The 20192-nt window shown below is 40.0% G+C and overlaps 1 protein-coding gene across 6 annotated transcripts in view; it reads right to left on the bottom strand.

Moving 5' to 3' along the window:
- PDE8A (phosphodiesterase 8A) overlaps positions 1–20192 on the bottom strand; it is a 2267087-nt gene that overhangs the window by 398077 nt on the left and 1848818 nt on the right. For all 6 annotated transcript variants that reach the window (XM_085644266.1, XM_085644269.1, XM_085644268.1 and 3 more), the window contains one exon: positions 3824–3988. In XM_085644266.1, coding sequence (XP_085500392.1) covers positions 3824–3988 — 165 coding nt within the window. The remainder of the gene's footprint in view (positions 1–3823; positions 3989–20192) is intronic.

Here is a 20192-nt window from a genome sequence, read left to right as displayed (position 1 = left end):
GGAGGCTAGCCATATCTGGAGTTGGTCCACAACTGACTGAGGTGAGTTTGCCTTGAACAGCCAGTTGTCCAGTCATGGAAAGACTGGTATTTCCAACCTCCGACCACTACTATCATTTTCATGAACATCTGAGGGGCACTGGTGAGACCAAAGGGAAGCACGGAGAACTGAACATGCTTGTAGCCTACTTGGAACCGCAGGCAATATCTATGGACTGCAAGGATGTGATGTGGAAATCTGCATCTTGCAAATCCAATGCCACCATCCAGTCTCCTGCATCCAGGGCAGATACGGACCAGGGTGAACAATTTGAACTTGCCCTTTTATATTTGAGAGAGCAAAAGTCTAAAATAGCGCTTCATCCTTCTTCTGCACTAGAAAATAACAGTCCCTGTTTCTATCTCGGCATTTTCTCAATGGCTCCCTCGTCCAATTGAGCCTGGACTTCCCTTTGTAGAACAGACAAGTGTTCCTCCGGATGTCACTGTGCTCTAGGTGGCATATGAGGCGTTGTAGACTGGAAATGTGCAGAACTATCTTAGAAATTTGTACATCCATCTGTCCAATGTGATACTTTGCCACCTGCGAAGGTATTAACCTATCCTGCATCGACTGAGTGACAATGTGCCAGCGAGGGGTTTGGGAGTTGTGAGGTGGGGGGTTCGAGACTGGGTAGTGCATTAACCCAGAGAACCTGGATGTTGTCGGCCAGATAAATGGCCTCTAACTCAAAAAGATTGGGAGGTCCGTTGTTGTGGAGGCAGACACTGGTGTTGCCTTTGCTGAATGCCCCTTTTGAGGCCCCAAAAAGGGTGGCACTGTTGGGGGCACACCTGCAAAGCACTAAAAATACTTGAAGGAGCGCACTGTAGTTCTGCTTCCTTTGAAGTTTTCCAGGTCCAAAGCCATGTGTTTTATCGACCGAGTGACAATGTGCCGGCAAAGGGTTTGGGAGTGGTGGGGTGGGGGGGGGTAGAGACTGGGTAGTGCATTGCCCCAGAGAACCTGGATGTTTTCGGCCAGATGAATGGCCTCTAACTCAAAAAGATTGAGAGGTCCGTTGTTGTGGAGGCAGACATTGGTGTTGCCTCTGCTGAATGCTCCTTTTGAGCCCCCAAAAAGGGTGGCACTGTTAAGGGCACAGCTGCAAAGCACTAAATAAAGTTGAAGAATCGCACTGTAGCTCTGCTTTCTTTGAAGTTCTCCAGGTCCAAAGACACATGTTTTATTAAATAGTATGTCCATCAGTGAGAAGAGGCCTGTGGATCTTATCCAGAAATGGCAGCAAAACAGCACGCTGGTACTGACTGACCTACCAATACAGTAGATCAAATAATTTACTTTATAGTGTCTTGACCATCTTGTATGATCTGAAACAAATTGGTACAAAACTAATCAGGGGTAAGATTACGCTCACCATGTTCCATAACACATGAGAATAATGCCCTAAAAGGCAACTGGAGTTCACCGATCTGAGGGGTTTCTTCCTAAATGCCTCCATGAGTTTGGGTCCCTATCTGGGGGTTAGTAATGAAAGAGTTGGATTTCAAACTGCTCATGGAAGCTTTCATCACAAGGCTTTTGGAAGTAGGGGGTTGGAGGAGGGAAGATGGGTTTTCCAGAGCAGGTCTGTGCCATTTGGTAATTTTCTTATTCACATACAAATATTATCGAGGTTTGTTACTCGTTAGGGTATTTGTTAGGGCCTTGTTGAATGGGAGGAGCGTCTCTGAAAAAGCCTGCTGAGGCTTCAGAACTTCTGTGAAAAGTGAGAACATTAATTTCTACATCTATCAATGGTAGTTGTAGGTCGAGGACTTCCACAGCCCTACAAATAGCAAAAGATGCTGACTCCTCTGAGGGAGGTCAAGGTGGAGAATTCAGGCCAGTGTCAAGGGATGCATCTAGGCCACCAGCATCTTGATGGTCTAAAAATAGATTTTCTTCCTTATAAAGTTGAGAATCGTCATCTCCATCATAGGGTTCTGGAAAATGTGTTGGAAATGGCAACAATGTGCTGGCCGAATCCCAATGGGACTGCATGGACTGTGTCTGCGGTCAAAGTGGGTGTACCTTTGATCAAGGTCATGGTGGATTCTCCGAGTCCAAAAGGACATGTCCCTCCGTGTCCATGACCATCACATGTCCTTCCTCCAGCATTCGTGAGGTCAGCGTGAACGCATGGGGAACCAGCAAGGATCCTGGGACAGGCATCGTCCCTGGAATTCGGCAGGCCCCGGAACTGGTTCACAATGAATGTATCCGCTTGCAGTAATGTGAATTGAGTATTCCTTGGATCTCAGGAGCCGTAGGCCTACCAGGGTAAGTCGGGTAGGTGCCAAATATTTGCAACATGGCCTACTTGAATTCTTTGACTTGATGTGGTGTCGCAGAAGGACCTGAAAATGTGAGTTGGTCAGGACGAGCTGAGAGACCGGCTACGGGGTATAGCACAAGATTGGGAGACACACTATAATCCGCATGACTTTTCTTAACAGCAGGAAGAAGGAGAGTCATGTTTAGACTTCTTATGTTTTTTTTCTTGGATTTTGATTTATTTGATGACTTGGAATAGGAAAAGGACCTCTCTCGAAAACGGCCTTGAGAGCGAGTACACATTTGTATCCTTGTCTTTGAGCGAGATCAGCCCTTATTCACTTTGAAGGTGTTCAGTATTGTAGAGCTTGTCTTGGATGGGTTGAGCTTCATCCTAGCATAGCTGTGACAAAACGTTGAGTTGTGTGATTAACCTAAACACCAGAGACATACAAGGTAGGGGTCTGTCATCAACATCTGCTAATGGCACTCCTTACAGAGTTAGAAGGCTATAGTTTTAGGTGAAGGCATGTCCTTTCCACAATGTAAAAGGTTTGACAAAATAAGTTCTCAAATTACAGAAAACGAGGAAGCGAGTCCCTGATTCGCACTAGTAGGCAAGGAAAGAAAGGAAATGACATCAGCGTATAGGGGTGGAGGCTATATGTGACTCTAGGGACATTTCCAGGGTAGGACAGAGTCAACACAGAGTCACAAGACGCCACCTACCAACTTGAGAGGCAAATTGCTGACAAAAATCTCAGGATCCAGCCTTGCGCCTGGGGATTCACAGGGTGAGGAATCTAAAGTTGGAATTATTCATCATAAATGACTAATTTCAGAAACATTTTTATAAACTCTGGTTTAAGATGCAAGCATATACAGCTATAAGATATACTGCTAATGCTTTTCCAGTTTTATATTTTATAAAAACAAAAATGTATGTACAACATGCATTTTTTTAAAAATGTTATATTAAAATAGGTTGACAGTTGTAAAGTGGCATCTGGTTTGATTGCATTAGCTTCTTTTTAAACCCTGATAACAAATACAAACTTAACTTAATTCGATATAGGTATAGTATAGCAGATTCTTCAACTCAGACAAGTGAAAAGCCATACTTGTGGTATGATTACTTTCCCACTGTATATAAAATTTTGACTCTTTTGGGAGATTCACAAAAGTATTTTCCTGATCACCGATTCCTCAGGTTATGGACAAAAACACTTTGCCACACTTGTTTCCTTCAGCAATAGTTTAGTTAATTCTGAACCCCTGTGTGGAGTTATTTGTAACATGCATTGCCACTCTCAATAGTAATAACAGCACTATATAAAATTTCAAATAAGTATGAAAAACACATGGAAGCATTTCTGGATACAGTTTTTTTTAATAAGAACATTTGTATCTGGATACAGTTTTAAGGCACAGGTGGTATTGCAAATAGTTTCTAAAACGCATTCACATCTAGGTAGAAGCACAAGATTGAAACTTTATGTTTACTTACTGACATTAGACCGCCAACAAGATCATTTGTGTGTGGATCTTCATCTTTCGTGCCAAGTTGTGGAGAGTACAATTCAGCAGTTCTTAGAATCTCCAGTACTCGATCCAGAGCTTCTGCAACAGGCATCGGACTGCTTTCTTGTGCCGTGTTTATTATATTTATCACCTGTGTTAAAAAAGATTTTTTTTATGGTCAAATGAGATTCTGAAAATAAGTGAAAATTAAGCAAACCAGCTACACCAATTCACTACAAGGTTACTAAATTACAAACAGAAATTATGTGATTCTGGTACTACAGAAACCGTGCATACACTACTTATATTGATCAAAAGGATAAACTGGAAAAGGGTCACTTCATAAAAAAGACAACACTGCTAATTTGTTGCATAAGCCATGTCAGTCTTTGAAAACCACTATAAGTTGGCATCGAAGGGCAGCATAACATTTAGTTTTAAAGTACACATAACCTAATGGGCCACACACAAAAACCCCTCCTCAAATAATTCTTATACGATAATGTATAAAGCTGTGCCATAGCCACACACAAAATAAAGGCCCAATTTCCAGCCAGATTGCCTAAAAAGACCACATAAAACACCGCTAACACTCTAACACCTTACTAGGCAGATCACTTGTATATACTTTTTGAATTCCTCACTGAAGCACTGCCTTCACATGCAAACTCAGAAAATGAAAAGATGACCACTGGAGACAAATATACTTACAACAAACCCTTAAAATTCATAAATACTTTTGTGAAGATACGATAAGAGCCTATGGGAGACGCTTCAACTACTACAAAACTTTTACAAGGTCATAACCAGCCCAAAAGGTATGCTCTACTCCACCACAGCTAAGCAATCTAAGAGAGCTGCCAATGTGTTCAAAAACGGCAAACAATACGCAGTTAGTTCAACAATGACAAACAATGTGCCGTTCTCTTGGGTGTCCTGTGCTATGGACAAACGTATATATATGTTTCTAGATACTGTACATTTGCAATATAATAGCATATGCTTTGGATGTGGATGTGCCCCTTATAAAGTAGGGTATTTTTTCGTCTGGTGCAGCACTTGCTTCCATTATCAAACATGTGCCACAACAAGCTACCTCAAGAGAGAGAGATGGAAGATTTAAAACGCCCAAAAAGTGGCTTACATTTTAATTTATGGAAATGGGCACTTTGGACAGTTACAGATCCAAAATACCCTTGATCTGTTCCCATTGTGAGAGATGCTGTTATATACCTCTCAGGGGCGGGGCTGGTCACACCTCAGGTTGGACCAGAGGTCCCTTTAGCAAATCCAGAACACAAATTTGTACAGCTAAACCCACCATAATAAGCTCCACATCTGCTCTTTAAAGGTGGGGCTGGTGATCTCTCACTCATGGGTAATCAAGTCAGGTCATATATTTAATATGTGGACAGCTTCATAAAAAGACTCACAAATAAACAAAGCAAAAATATTATATTTACCATCCTACATTACAAATTATGTACATATTTTGACAATTAATTACTATGGCATCAGACTACTGATAGAGTAAAATATTTCAAAACCACAGTGCATGACACTTTACCGATTTAGACACAAAAACCTAAATGTGCATATTGCACAAAATAGACGACGTGATACAACAATAGATACAAGTGAAGTAACAGCACTGTAAACGTGTGTTTGAAAGCGTTAGAAAAGCAGAAAATACATTGCTAAATAGTTTTAACGCTTATTAATAGACTTTCATAAAAATATTACTCATGAAATGGTTTTTATTATTCACGTACTGATAAAAACTAAAGAATTTAATGATAAGAACTAACAGTTCTATTGCCTATTAGTGCAAATGCATTATAATTCGATTGTGGTGCAATTGCGAGATAAAATTCGCTAGGAAGTTGAAACTTACAGAAGTGGTAGTAGAGACATAAATGATTTTTTAAAAAAATTAAAACTATTTTGGGAGCATAATTTACAAGTATGGATGTTGAAAAATTGTGGCAGTACACCATAGCTAACGCTAATCAATTTATTGTAATAATACATAGGTGAAACATTTACTATTGTTTTTTACTAAATTATGATACATTATATATGATTCCAATTAAACTTACTTCAGGTATAATTGATATATGCAATTTAAGCTTTAAACATGTTCCTTCTTGAGCTACAGTTTTCCCTTAGCATTTTGCAAATGTTGCTTTTTTGTTTTGTGCATGTGTCAGTATACATAGAAAGGACATTTTTTAAAGTTCATGGTGAAATGGTTCTGTGGGAAAATCAACTCTCGCCTGATGCCCTAGTCTTTTACATTGTATATTTCCTACAGTTGACAAACCCATGAGTAAAGAAAGCCAAGTTGTTCACATGAATTGCTTGGGAAAGACTACAGGAGAAACTAGATGTATTTTGTGACTGCATACGTAAACTAATCATACAATGGCCGAACTAGTGGAGTGACACCACGTCATTATCATAAGGACTATAAAAGAAGAATCCCCAAAGTAGGGACAACACCATACCTTTTTCCCTTTTGACAAGGCATTGCTATTATCTTTCTTTGGGACAATGCATTGTTTTATTTCCTTTCCTTGGGAGAGAATGGAACTCTTTCCATATGACTTTACAATCATCCTTTAATCCTATCTTGGACTGCCATTTTGCTAATTATGCTTCATTCATGCAGTAGACCTGGAATCCTTCTTTGCCCAACTAATTGATTTTTGTTTCATAATATCTTTTTGCCAATGCTCATAGACTCCCCCTTAGAGGACTTTAAAATGTATTCTTTCACCCCTTTGCTACGAATCTTAGATAGGACTGAACTATTCTTCTGCCTCTAATGGTGGTGGAAGACTATAATCTCATATCTGATGTTTGTTTTAAACCACCCTCCTGGGATTTGAACTTCTGACTAAATGTGTGGTCTAGTACTATAGGCTTTAAAATTCGTACCGAGATGCTCCAGAAATTGCTTATTTGTATTAATTTTGGAACATTAATACAATAACTATCTAAATTACCTGAGACTATTATTGTATCTTGATATTCTTTATTAGAAATTGCACTGAATTACTTGCTTAATCTTAATGCATAGTATGGAGAATCAGAAAATCTTTTCATGATATCAAGTTCTGCTTCTTCTATTCTGTATTGTAATAGCAGAGCTTCTAGTTTGTATGATTCGGGTTAGACTTAATTTCTTTAGGTGACAGGGTCTCTCAATTGTGATACTTTATTTTTAGAGTATGATTCTGGGAGTAGTGTATTTGAACCTTATTTCAAACTTGTGAGTTATTCACCAATTAATGGTCCTCATTCAGTGGCTAATGTTGTATTTTGGACTTTCTAATTCCCACCCCTTCTATCGGTGGAGAAAGATCCATCAGAGAACCATTCGCCTCTGTGGTAAAGGTAATGTTGTAATCTGTCTAGCTGTAGGGGGCCCAGTATAGTTAGAGGGATAGATGAATAAGTAGTGACTTGAAAGTTAAACTTGAAATATTTATACCGCTTATGCTAGATCACTACGTTATTTATTGATTATCTTCATTAGTTTGTATTTAATACATTAAGACATCCTGATCAAATAGTACATCAATGTTTCTTTACTCTAAATCCAAAATACAATGAAATGAATTACTATGAGTCCTAATCTAGTGCGCTCCATATTTGAAATTTCATTAATGTTGGTACAGTTATGCAAAAAATAAGCCTTGCTAATATGCCTTGTAGGAACTGTATGATAGTACATGTACAGGAGTTATACTCTTCTTCCATTTACATGCATATTTCTAAGAAATGCAATCAAGTTAACCTTTACAATTATCGTATGGATATTTGCAATTATTATTTGGGATATTCTTCCTATAAAAATGTGTAAAATACTGAGCTGTCAACAATTCAGTAATCTCTCTTAAATACAGTGCAAACAGCAATATGGCAAACACAGGGCCTTATGCAGAGTTTGGCAGACGTGTGCTTCGTCATAAATGTGGCGAATATCCTGTCCGCCTCATGCATTATAATTGTATACACACAAAGTATGATTCAGTAGCCAATAGCCCCACTATAGCTTGAACATTGACACAAAAGGTTAGATAATTATAAAAGGCAAAAGTGAGCCTGGTGAAGCGGTGTACTTTCCAGTTGTGTATTATCACTCCATGGCCACTTGGTTAGAGGATATGCATGATCCCACATAGAAGATACACCAACACACCATTCTGAATTTAAATACCAAAAAACAGGCTCTCTTTGCCAATCACTTTATTACTATTAGCACAGTTCGGTCATATTCTGCCTTTAGATCCCCTCTCCAAGGAGCCCTAGCCTAACTGCACACATTAACAAGCTTAGGCAAATACAACAGTTCAGGCTCTAATGCAGTAGAACATGCAGTTGCGCTATGGCCTTGTTGAATGATAAACAGAAGGGTGCAATCCTATAGACTGGTATTTGAGGTCCCTGTGAATCAGCAGCAGAAGGATGCAATACAGTAGTCTGCTGTCAAATGCCCTTGATTATGCTGACCTCTTTTTCCTCAACAGCTTAGATGGGATAACAGAATGTTTAATTATTAAATATTGATTTGTGGTTTACGAAAATCTTAATGACCGCACAAAGTTGTTTGTAATCAAATGGGCTTAGGCAATACTCTTTTAGAGGGGTGACGCAACTTGGCAGAATATCTGCAGATCTACAATATACTGTCCAATATATGAACATTTGCACAATCTCTACACATATTTTTCATTCTCACATGTAAAACATTTTTAATATGAATTCCAGCATAGAACAGGCAGCAGCTGTTTGTCAACATAATTAAAAAAAATAGGGAGAGCCAGGGGCTTGTATGGGGAAGGCACGGCAGAAAAAAGCTGTGGCCTAACTGTATACTCATAATTCTCAGCACAATTTCTAGAATCCTTTGAACAATACCAAAATCTTTAAAAAAGAACACATTCCTTCATAGAGTTAAACTAGTTTGTAAATGAAAATTAACACTTAGATACAAGGCAAGGTTTTCAGCTTTTGATGCCTTACTATTTTGTGGAAGAGCATTGTGCTTAATATTGAAGGAGTGTTATTTTGTTCTGGTTCTTATCTATTGCATATAATTTATGAAAAGAAAAAAAAATGGCCATGTGTCAGAACGCTCACTTCCAAATGGAAAATTAGGTGGCATAAACATGGAAGACAACTTGAATGGAAAATGCTATCTTTTATGTGGATGAAGAAATCTGAAAACAGCTGCTCAGTGTGATATTCCTTTATACTGCAACGCCATAACGAAAGAAGGCTCTAAAGTAGGGGGAGATCCTGCAGGCAAGGCCTAGGCAGAACATCTGCAGACCCACAATCCTCTGTACAATACCTGCATCTCCAGAATCCTTGTCACAATGAAAAACAATTATTCTATATTCTCATGAAAAATATGTTCATTAGTAGTATTAAATACTAGTAAGGATTTTTAGCTTTTGCTGCCTTATTATTTTTGTGGAAGAGAATGGCATGTGAAGTCTCCACCAGTACTGAAGTAATCTAAGTTTTGCTCACTCCCAAAGAGGGACAAAGGGGTATACATTTAAAAGATGGTTATCATCATTAGCTGCATGCTAAAATGCATTTAAGCATTGGGTTTTCACTGCCATCAATGGAAAACTCCAGTCGAAGATGGCAGCCTTATATTCCAATAACTGGGAACATGCATCCAGGGCAATTTAAGGAACACAACTGCGCATACAATAAGTGATATTAAATGGGGACCACAATGGAACCAGCTGCTCTTACACTGGTAATGTATTGGGATCACGGGTAAAGTATTGACCGACCTTATCAAGTAAAGTACGTATATTCTGGGTGATAATTGTCGGGTGTTATTTTTAAAGATAATTTTGTAGAATACACCAAAAATGATTTTATTTTTAAGTAAGACATGGTACATAATACAGAGCATGTGCTCCTTGCTTTTAGATCATACTTATTTTTAGATAATGCTTGGAGAAAGTTTTGCTTATAATGGAGCCCAAGTGCCCCATCATAAAGAGCGTCGCTGGCTCTGCGCAGAGCCTATCACCTGTATTTATTGTGCTTTAGGTGTCTAAAGATCATAAACATAAATCAGAATTTCTCTGAATTAATGCATGAACTTTAGACAGAATAAGTCAGAAACAGAAAGAGGCAATCTCTGCTCACTATCTCAGACTTGCTCGGTCTCCATTTCGTGCTGTAACTCAAGAGAAATTTGGAGCTTAATGTATGAACTTTAGACACCAAGTACAAAACATACTGATGCTCAGCTTTGAGCTGAGCAAGCGCAGCTCTTCATAATATGGCCCCATGTTGTTTTTGAAGAAGCCTTCATTCCAAAATGAAAGCTGCATCTACCAAATAGTCTTTGCTACGAGGTGATACCAATGCAAGTGATACATTGCAATGAGAACACTTCTTAGGAATTAGTCATACACCAAACTGCATGAGGTGTGAGATGTATAGTACTCTTGGCTGATCAAAAATGTGACAAAGTCTCAAAACAATGGCTGAGGGAAGGTAACCTAAACAGTCTTCTCACCTGACTCACCACACTACATTACCTATGCCTCACCCCTTCTCCTCGCACTACCTATATCCTTGCATATTAAGGAAGTTAGAGCATGAGAAATGACTGCATTAATAACACTTATGACATCTGAAATTATATAACATGGCAGATCATAGTGCATGATAGAGTGGCGAGTTGTAGTTAATGCAGTGAGGAGAGTGAGGTGAGAAGACTGTGCAATGAGATGCGTTAGTTATACGAATTTTAAGGTGGAGCGTAAGTATAAATGTGACATATAAGTATGACATTAATTTGAAAGTGATGCATAAATTCTAAATTAAAACTATAACTATAACTTTAGAAGGTCTAATGTGTGTGTAGTTTAAGTTGGGTTTGTAAAGCAAACAAAGTTTTCCTAACTATAACTTATCTTTAAAATTTGTTTTTTGTTTTTGAATTTCAATGGTTTTCTAATGTTAGTAACACATTTGGAATATTCGTTCAGTTTAGTTTTGTGGAGTAGAGTGTCATTAAGGAGTGTGTGGTACAATACACTAGAGGAGAGTGTTGTAAAGCCTACTATGGAACAGTATATTGTAGTATAGTGGAGTAAAGTGGAATTAGGTATACTGGAGTGGCACACAGTGGATCAGCGTAGAGCGAATTAGGATACAATACAGTGGCATATTTTGGGGTGGTAAAGCGTACTGGCGTACAGTGGAATGCTATAGACTGGAGTGTTGTACAGAGTAGGAGCAAACATCTGAATATCGTATACTGGAAGTATGTTTAGTGGAGTGGCATATAGTGGACTCCAGTACAGTGGAGTGGCATAAAGTGGAGTAGGGTACACTGGAGTGGAGTACCACGCAGTGGAGTGGCGTATGGTTTAGTGGTGCACAATGGGCTTAAGGAAAGTTGAGTGTGGTACAGAGTAGTGTTGTAAATTAAAATTCTGTTAAGTGCAGTGGTGTATATTGGAGTGCCGCACAGTGCAGTGGTACAGAGCGGAATAGCGTAAACTAAAGTGGGGTACAGTGCAATAGGTTAAACTGCTATGGTGTATACTGGAGTAGCATAAAGTGCAGTGTCATACACTGGATCAGAATAAAATTGAGTAGTCCAGTGTAATAATGTTCCGTTTAGTGGCATGAAATCTTCAAAAGTATATTGGAGTGGCATATACTGAAGTTCCATACAGTGCTGTAGAATTGAATAGGGTTAATTATGGGTTACTTATCGAAGCATAGAGTTTAGTAATACACAATGAAATGTTTTTAGTGCAGTGGCGCAGAATGTAAATTTGCAAACTGTAATAGCATACAGTGAATTATAGTACAGAACAGTGGCGTATATGGCATTTCAGTACAACAGAGTGGCATAGAGTGGAGTACCGTACACTGGAATAGCGTATATTCCAGTACAGTACTATGAACTGTGATATAGTCGAATAGCATACAGTGGAATAGCACAAATTGGAGTTGTACACAGTGACTAGCGGACAGTTGTGAGCAGTGCAGTGTAGGGGTATCCAGAAACTGTCAAACACAAAAGTATAATAGTATACAGCGGTGAACAGAATAATAGCATAGAGTATAGTGTTGCAGACTGGAGTAGCGTATAGTTGAGTAGAGTGGACTTACATACAGTAGATTAGTGCACAATATAGTGGCATATACAGGAGTGTCAATGCGGAGTAGCATACTTTAAATAATGTACAGTGAAGTGTCTTAAAGACAATTTTTATGCAGTAATGTGGTGTAAAGTGGAGTGTGTAAATTAAGGGAAACATAGGTTAAAGTGTCTGAAAAAATTTCAATTTTATATCATCAAAATGTATATCATAAAATGTACATTTTCTTGTTGTATATGTAAATAGTGTAAGTAATGTTAAACTTCTACGTTATATAAATTGCACTTATATATTGTGCTATGGTGTATCATGGTAGGTTTACGATACACCATAGTACATGGGGTTCACAACTGGGTATGTGATTGGTTCATGGCTGTGTTTACCAAAGGTAAAAAACAACCATATAGTTTTAATTACAAATTTCCATGATTGTACGGTCAGTGTTTTGATGACATTTGGCATAGGGTGTTATATATAATTAGGTATTACGTTTTATTGTTATTAATAAACATTACCACTTTATTTCAGTGGTAATAGGTTACCTTTTCTGTTCATAAATATGTAGATATTATCAACATATGGATTTTTAAATATTTTCTCTCTTACTACTTTTGGACCCGTAAGCCGAATCTCAGTGAAATTTAACATACTTGTACCACCCGCTTCATTGTGGAAGGAGTAAAAGTTTTGTGGGGTTAAGTTAAAAGGGCCCGAAGAAAAAAGGGGGCCCCAAAACCTGCTTAATTGAAATGTATTTCACATTCATGTTTGTATTTTTCGTTTCACGAAAGCAGTCAGTCGCATTTTGTTACAATGTAGCAGAATTACAGATTATAGTGCCCACAAGATTATTTTGAGCAGTGTAGGTAAGTAGACTAACTGATTTATAAGTTTTGAGGTACTAAAAAGTAGTGAAATCTGTTGTTGCGTTATTTTAGCTAAATATGGGCTATTTTGCAATAGTACCACAGTACAATGTGATTACAAGTCATTAGCTGATTGTCTAATCATTTGAAAAGTTGAACGCTGCTATATTATTTTTAGGTACACTTTGCCAGTGTTCTGCATTATGCCTTCGAATGTAGGTAAGTGTTAGGTGTGGTATTTTTGCCCAACTATTACCACTTTAGTAAAGTGGTAATAGGCAGATATTTGTTAAAATATGGAAAGCACTGTACTGCGGTACCCCAAAAGGTTAGCCTTTTTCTTTATTTCTATACATTTTTATAGATGTATACTTTGAGCTGCCTTTTTTTGTAAAGTAGCGTGGTAATTTTGAGCAATTAGCACTCTACTCTGTACACTTTTTTATACATTCTTAAATATGTAAAAATCCTTCCCAGTAGACAGCTGGCTCAACAAATTCGGGGCATTAAACTGCAAACTGGCCATCTCCAATTCAGTTAAATCCCTGGGGATTACACTTAACTGCCACCTAAGCTTGAAAGGCCATATCAGTGACTCAGCAAAAAGTGCATTCTACACACTGAAAAGCCTTAAAAAGGTCAAACCCATCATCCCCACTGAAGGCCTAAAGACGGTGGTGCAATCCCTAGTCCTACCCAAGCTGTGCTATGGTAATGCAAAGGTTCCAAATGCCCCAAAATCTTACCTAGCCCAATTGAAAGTTACTCTCTACACTGCAGCTAGACTTATAAAGGGGGTAAGGCTCTTTGACCACATAATACCTACCTGTAAACAGCTTAACAGGCTGCCACTCGAGGCAAGGGCCAAACTAAAATCCGCCTGCATAAGTCAAAAAGCAGTCTACGCTAAAAAACCAATCTAACTCGCAAATAAAATATCAAAAACCGTCCAAAAGAGACCTTCGCGAAGCTCTAACAGTCTACTCTTGATCCCTCCAAAACTTAAGATAGAGAGAAATCTCGCACTAGCTCCTTTTCTGGGAATACTCCTAGAATCTGGCACTTCAAGAAGAAAATGAAGCTTTTACTCCTCAATAAATACCTAAACCCCGGTAGAGCACCAGACAAGCCTGCGGGCTCCCTCCCTGCACCCTCTAAATAAATCTGTGCTACACTACCCTGGGGAAAACTGTGCCTCTTATTCCGCCTGTCCTCATGAGGCATTACCTCAGAACTATTTCATCCATCTTTACTACTGTTCATCTTGGTTTTGCCATTTTTAGCCCTCCAGTTATCTTACACAAGTGCTGCTGTTCACTGTAAAGCGCAGTGTATTTATGTGTACCACAGCTACCTCAAAAGTGTATCTGCATCTTCCCCTAATGCCCTTAAATACCGGATTGCATACTGTAACCATGTATCTATATTGCACTCCAAAGGCATCTCACTTAGTTGCTTATGCAATTCCTGTATACCTAGTCACGTTTCAGTCACTATGTATATGTATTTACTCCAAATGTATCTCATGTATTTGCTGCTTGTGCTAACTCTGAAGCGCTCTGATGCCCTCAGGTCAAGTTTTCACTATATGAAAACACAATGAATAAAAATTTGAAATGGCCCTGTCAGGACAATTAAGTGTTCTTGAATATTTGAACCTAATTTCACTGCCAGTAGATCGATGCCACGTGAAGAACAAAGGACACAACTTTCAAGTTCTGAACCCAGAATTTTCTAGTTTCTGTAACAGTAAGCCCCAACCTATTGAACCAACTACTTTTCAACATCTAAGTTGATGACAGTCACTAATATGTATTCCTTACAGGGGATTCTAGTGCTGTGGTGGCTGGGTGTAGGTTTATTGCAGAATTTATTTATTTAGAGTTTGTAGAGCGCGTAGTCACCACGAGGGTATCCCAGCGCTAGAACCTTGTTGCTCAGGAGGGGGAGCGGCTAGGTAAGAGACCGGATTAGGGGAAGAGGAGAGTTTTGAGGGTTTTTCTGAACCGAAGTAAATCGGGCTCTGTTCTGACGTTCAGAGGGAGTACGTTCCACTTGAGTCCGGTGTTTACCGAGAAGCGGCGGCCCCCTATCCGGGCCTTTTTCACCATGGGGATCGTGATAAGGTTTCCGTGCTCTGAGCGAAGCGCTCTCGTGGGTCTGTAGGGGGTGATCCAGTTGTTTAGTATGGGGGGGCCGGTGTTATGGAGAGCCTTATGGGCCAGGCAGAGGGCCTTGAAAGTGACCCTTTCTTTGATCGGGAGCCAGTGTAGAATTGTGCCCTGGAAAGAGCAAAAAGGGTGCAGAAGACAATTGCGAATTGAGATTTTGGATACTTTTTCTAACAGCACTATTCATAATCTTAACATTATAGTTTATCAAAGACAATCTGTCTGTATAAGGCCGGTTTTATCACAGATAGGCTTAGGCATGAGAACAAGACTGCTTCTCTTATAGGACGACATAGGGTATCATAATATATCTCCATTAATACAGATAACCACAGATCAGAATAGCCCCTGAAGATTTATGATGGTAGATCAGTATTGTTCAGTGATCAGACCAATCAAAACGCTGCACTGCAGTGTTCTGATTGGCATAGGGGAGCATGTGTGCTTCCTGCTTCCCTTCCAGAATCAGAAGAGACGAGGAGAGTTGGTGTCATGGCGACCGTACCCAGGTAAGAGATTTTTTTTATTCCTTCCCCCAACACCACCACCCCTGTTCAGATGCAGCTGCCACTGCATCTCATCCATACTGGTAAACATTATAGTTTAAGAGTGCTTGGTCTAGAGAAGCACAAATTCAGAGTTTAAAACGCAACAACATGGTTGGGGATTCGCTTTACTAATTAGACTTGATTTCTACCCAAGTTAACTCTTTTTGCAACATTAGGATAAAAAAATAAATTTGCAGTTTGCATGCGGCTCTTTGATGATAGTTGATAGCTCACTGTTCTATATTATGATTTAAACTTCTAAACTGCAAGTAAAAAAAGGGTCTCACTGACAGAAGCAGTAATGCACTGACCTATTTACATTATATGCACTTTGTGATCTGCTTAGTAGACATGCTTTGCAGCAGACATTTCAACCTCCTGCGCAACTTTATGGTGAGTCAAAAGTTGCTCTAGACAAAAGTCCAGTGTCTCTGCAGCAGGTTCATTAATCTCCAGAGTTATCTTGACATTTGTATTGTGGAAATGTGGATTTTCCTGGTCAGTTATGTCCCCTATCTTGGACCCCAACGGTTCTATGTGCATGTCACAAGTACATGTATGTTCCCTCCAGTTCCAGTTTTGATGACGCAAACACATGTGCGTCCACCGTTAACATGTCCTCTGTCAGATCCGCCATGAATGGGCTGGATATTCGATTCCTAAGTATGAAAGGCCACCGACTTTTTATGGCTAAGTTACTCCATTTTTACAGTTCAGGCAAGTAGGCCCGATTCTGTCCTCAAAGCCTTTCCCTGCTCTCTGCCTCTGACAGCTTCAGCTTGAGCTCGCATCTGTGACCATGAACTCTGTCTCATTCTCTGCGCGGCCCACGAAGCCTGACATCAGCCTATTCTCTGCCAAGAGCTGTATTTCACCTTCGAATTATCTGCTTCCCCCTCAGCCGATGCATTCCTGCCTAGTAGCTTAAGTAAACATTCCTCCAGTTACCAAGCAAAAGGCCCGGTTTCTCTGCCCTCATGCAAGTAATTCATAGCCCTGTCATCATGGAATATTCCCATCCCCTCGCATTCAGTGTAGACACTTAGACGCTTGTACACACACACACAGTCAGTATAGAATAGATTCTGTCCGAGAGCCCTTCCCTTGTGGATAACATAGTTCTTTAAACATAGGATATTAGATATGATTTGGGATTAGGTTGACATAACCCCAGACTTTTGTCTCCACATGTAGAGCTAAATGTCAAGTCCCCTTCACCCCCTAGTTGCACGTCAATTACACGTCATGCTGCTGAGCGCGCATCTCTGCCAAGTATTTCTGCTGACATTGCGAAATCATCTCCAGGTATCCACCCACACATGACAATTTACCCCTTATCATCAAGTGGACGCCCACATGGACGCCCACCTTCACGCCTACTTACACGCCCACATGCTCTTATCTCATTCTCTCTTGCTCTCTTGCTTACGTACAATTGAGAAATGTATATATACTGTACTCTGTGAATAATGTTTTGAGAATATTGAGAATACTTTTCAGCCCCGTCCAGATCCAATTTTGGTGATGGAGATATTCTCCCTTTGACTCGAGTTATTGGAATAAAGCCCTTTATGAATCTGATACCACAGACTCAGCCTCTTGCTTTATGCATGATCTTATTGATATCTGAAAAATTATGACAGCGTGATATTTTATTTACCACAGAATGGCGCCCGAACAGTTTAATCTCTTTCCCCACACGCCGGAGATGAAGGTCCTGTTTTGCCCCCTTCCATAGCCGTGATGGACTTCAAGCGTGCACGTCGCGGGTTTTCCCGCCAACTCCCTCAGGCCACCGAAGGGGACAGACTGTGACCAGGCATCCATACGAGGCGGTGAGGAACGCAGATTGTCTACCCAGAGCCCACCTGCGAGAGAGCTGTGTCCGAGGTATACAGAGGCCAACCAGGTTTTCGAAGTCCCGATGTCCAGAGGGTCCGATGTCCGCAGTAGTCGAGTCCAGTTCATTCTCCAAGGCCTTCCGTTTCAAGGAGCTACCCGGTGAGTACCATCGCCGGGGAGGCGTGTTGACGCGCACATAGGTTGTGCCGGTCAAGACGGATTTGGGTACACAAATCCGGTCTGCACTGTTTAGCAGTGTATATGTACTGTTTAGCAGTATATCAAGTATTCCGAAGTATCTAGTTATTGTCAAGAATTCTGCTTGGTGATTAGTTATGCAGACTGTCATCATTGTTGGTCATTTTTAAAGGTTAAAATGTTTAATGTTCAATGTTTAATGTGTTAAAATGTCCTGCATATTGTGGTATGAATGATTGTTCATTATTGTGCGTTTTTGTATTAAGTGTGTTCAAGACCAGGTGTCAGATCAGTTGTCAATATGCCGCTCTTTTCGAAGTTAAGACAGATTACTACTAGAAAAGGGGTGCTTGAAGAAGCAGTTCCTATTCCTCCTAGGGACACTCCAGGGCACTTTATTTATCACAAGCATGGCTTAGACGCCATATTATTCCTTGATCTATGGGTGGACTACACCAAAGAGTTACCAGAAAGTCAGAGATGGCCCGTAGCTGGGACCTGGGATGCCGAATGTATCATGAAAGTCGAAGAAGAGTTGTGGAAGAGGAAAGCTAGACAGTCACAGAAAGACGCTGTTGAATTATGGCGTAAAGAATAGCATAGACGCACAGAGTAAGCGCTCAGAAAAGAAGAGAAAAGTAGGGAGGATTCAGACAAAGCCCGAGAAAACGTGTTAGTTGAGGAAGGTAACAGAGTAAAAGCAGAACAAGTAGACAGACAACGAAACACTCTTATGAAAGAGGAAATGTAGACCAGCTTGGAAGGATGCCATTGAGTTTTTGGCGCAAGGAGTGACATAGAAGGACAGAGTAAGTGTTTCACGAAGCAGAGAGAAGTGGACTGGAGTCTGGAAAAGCCAAGGATGAGATGTTACAGGAGGAATTTGAGCTGGTACAATGAGCGCAGGCTGACAGAAAAAGAAATACTGACGTTGCTGGTATTTATTCCGTCCTTTCAGAGGGCCCAGCAAGAGTGGCCCCAGTAAAAAGACCAGTTATAATACATATATTAATTACATAGTAGCCCAAAGGTTCTTGAGCCCCCCACCAAATGAACAGCGCATAGCTGGTGTTTACATGGTCCAACATTTGACTACATTGTCAATAGGAAATTGAGAGGGGTGCAGCTAGAGAAGGAGCAACTCCTGTGATTTGATGACACCCCTAATGTACAAAGTGTTAACGAAAAATAATTAGTGACAAGTTTAGCTTGGAAAATGAATTGTGGGTATTTCGAATTTGCAAATTTTTCATGAATACAGGTTTGTGTTCTTGATGGTCCAGTGAGCCAATGTGCTGGGTCAAGTCGGTAAGATTATGACCCCCTGAGTGCAAATTGTATGTAAAAATAATTTTTCAATTGAGCGAATTATTGCAGTTTTTATGGAATTGAGTAGTCTTTTTGTCTTTGACAGCTTCAGAGTGAGGAGAAGGTGGGGGCCGTGTAGAGCAGAATGTGATACAGAAATCGGAGACAGATTCTGACCTTGTAGCCAGTGTAGGTGGGGGCCGATGAGAGGAGCAGAACAGGGCACTGCTTAGAAGGCTTCTCTGACATCGCATCTGTGTAATGCCTGCAGCTGGAGAGCCTTGGGGCCAGGAGTAGGAAAAACAAACAAAAGATGGCTGGCAGCCCAGGCTCAGGCCGCGCTGAGGGGCTATTTTTAACTTCTCTGATAAGACAGGGCAGCTGAGAAATGTAAGTCGAGAAAGATTCCCTTGTTCTATTCTGTGCAAAACAAGTGCCCCGAGGAAATGTCTATGGAGAAGATTTGTTTTATTTTTTAGCAATTGTTATATTGCTTCTGGTCAGAAAGTAAAATGTTGCTCTTGTTTGGAATTTTAAGGGCTATGTGCCTATATAAAAACGATTTTCAAATTCAGACATTTTTGAATTGTGGCCACAAGCTGCCACCAGTTGCATTGGATAAATGATCCAGTGGTTACGGGTCTGTGAGGAAAGATGTGAGATGCATCTTCGACTAGGACATGAGGGTACATTGTGTACAAAGAAGCATAGCACATTTTTATAAAAAAAAAAAGAGACAGGTTCGTGTGTTCGTCATTTTTTGATTATTGTTGCTGATCCTGTGTGTCAGACTTGACGCGGTCACCATTGGGATGACCCACTGCCAGATGGGGTTGTATAGGGCAGGTAAATAAGTTATTGATTATAAGCCTGACAAATTAAGCAGGCCAGAATGTTCGCATCTGAGCTGTAGGTACTGTAATTACGCATCGCTGCTCATTTATATATGTTAGTGTAATTATCTATGCTTTCTGTGCCCGGTATACTGATGGCTTGGCACAATTACTAAATTTCACAGACATGATATTACCTTTATCATGCTGTCAAAATAGCAGACAACACGTTATCAGTGTATGTCTAATTGGTGTTGGAGATGAATGAAACAAAAGAAAAAGGCTATGCAAGACTAAAATATTTTTCACATAACTGCCTTTCTCTTATAGACAGGCAGCCTCGGTCATATGTTTCCAGATTGGACATTAAGGAACAATTATGATCTGTGCACTCGCATTTTAACTCTTGAAAGGCCTGTTTTAAATA

The sequence above is a fragment of the Triturus cristatus genome, chromosome 3_1, assembly GCF_964204655.1.
Source record: "Triturus cristatus chromosome 3_1, aTriCri1.1, whole genome shotgun sequence".
In the NCBI taxonomy this organism is placed as follows: Eukaryota; Metazoa; Chordata; class Amphibia; order Caudata; family Salamandridae; genus Triturus; species Triturus cristatus.
Note: the sequence above shows the minus strand (reverse complement) of the source record. Positions and strands in the feature narration are given on the sequence as shown.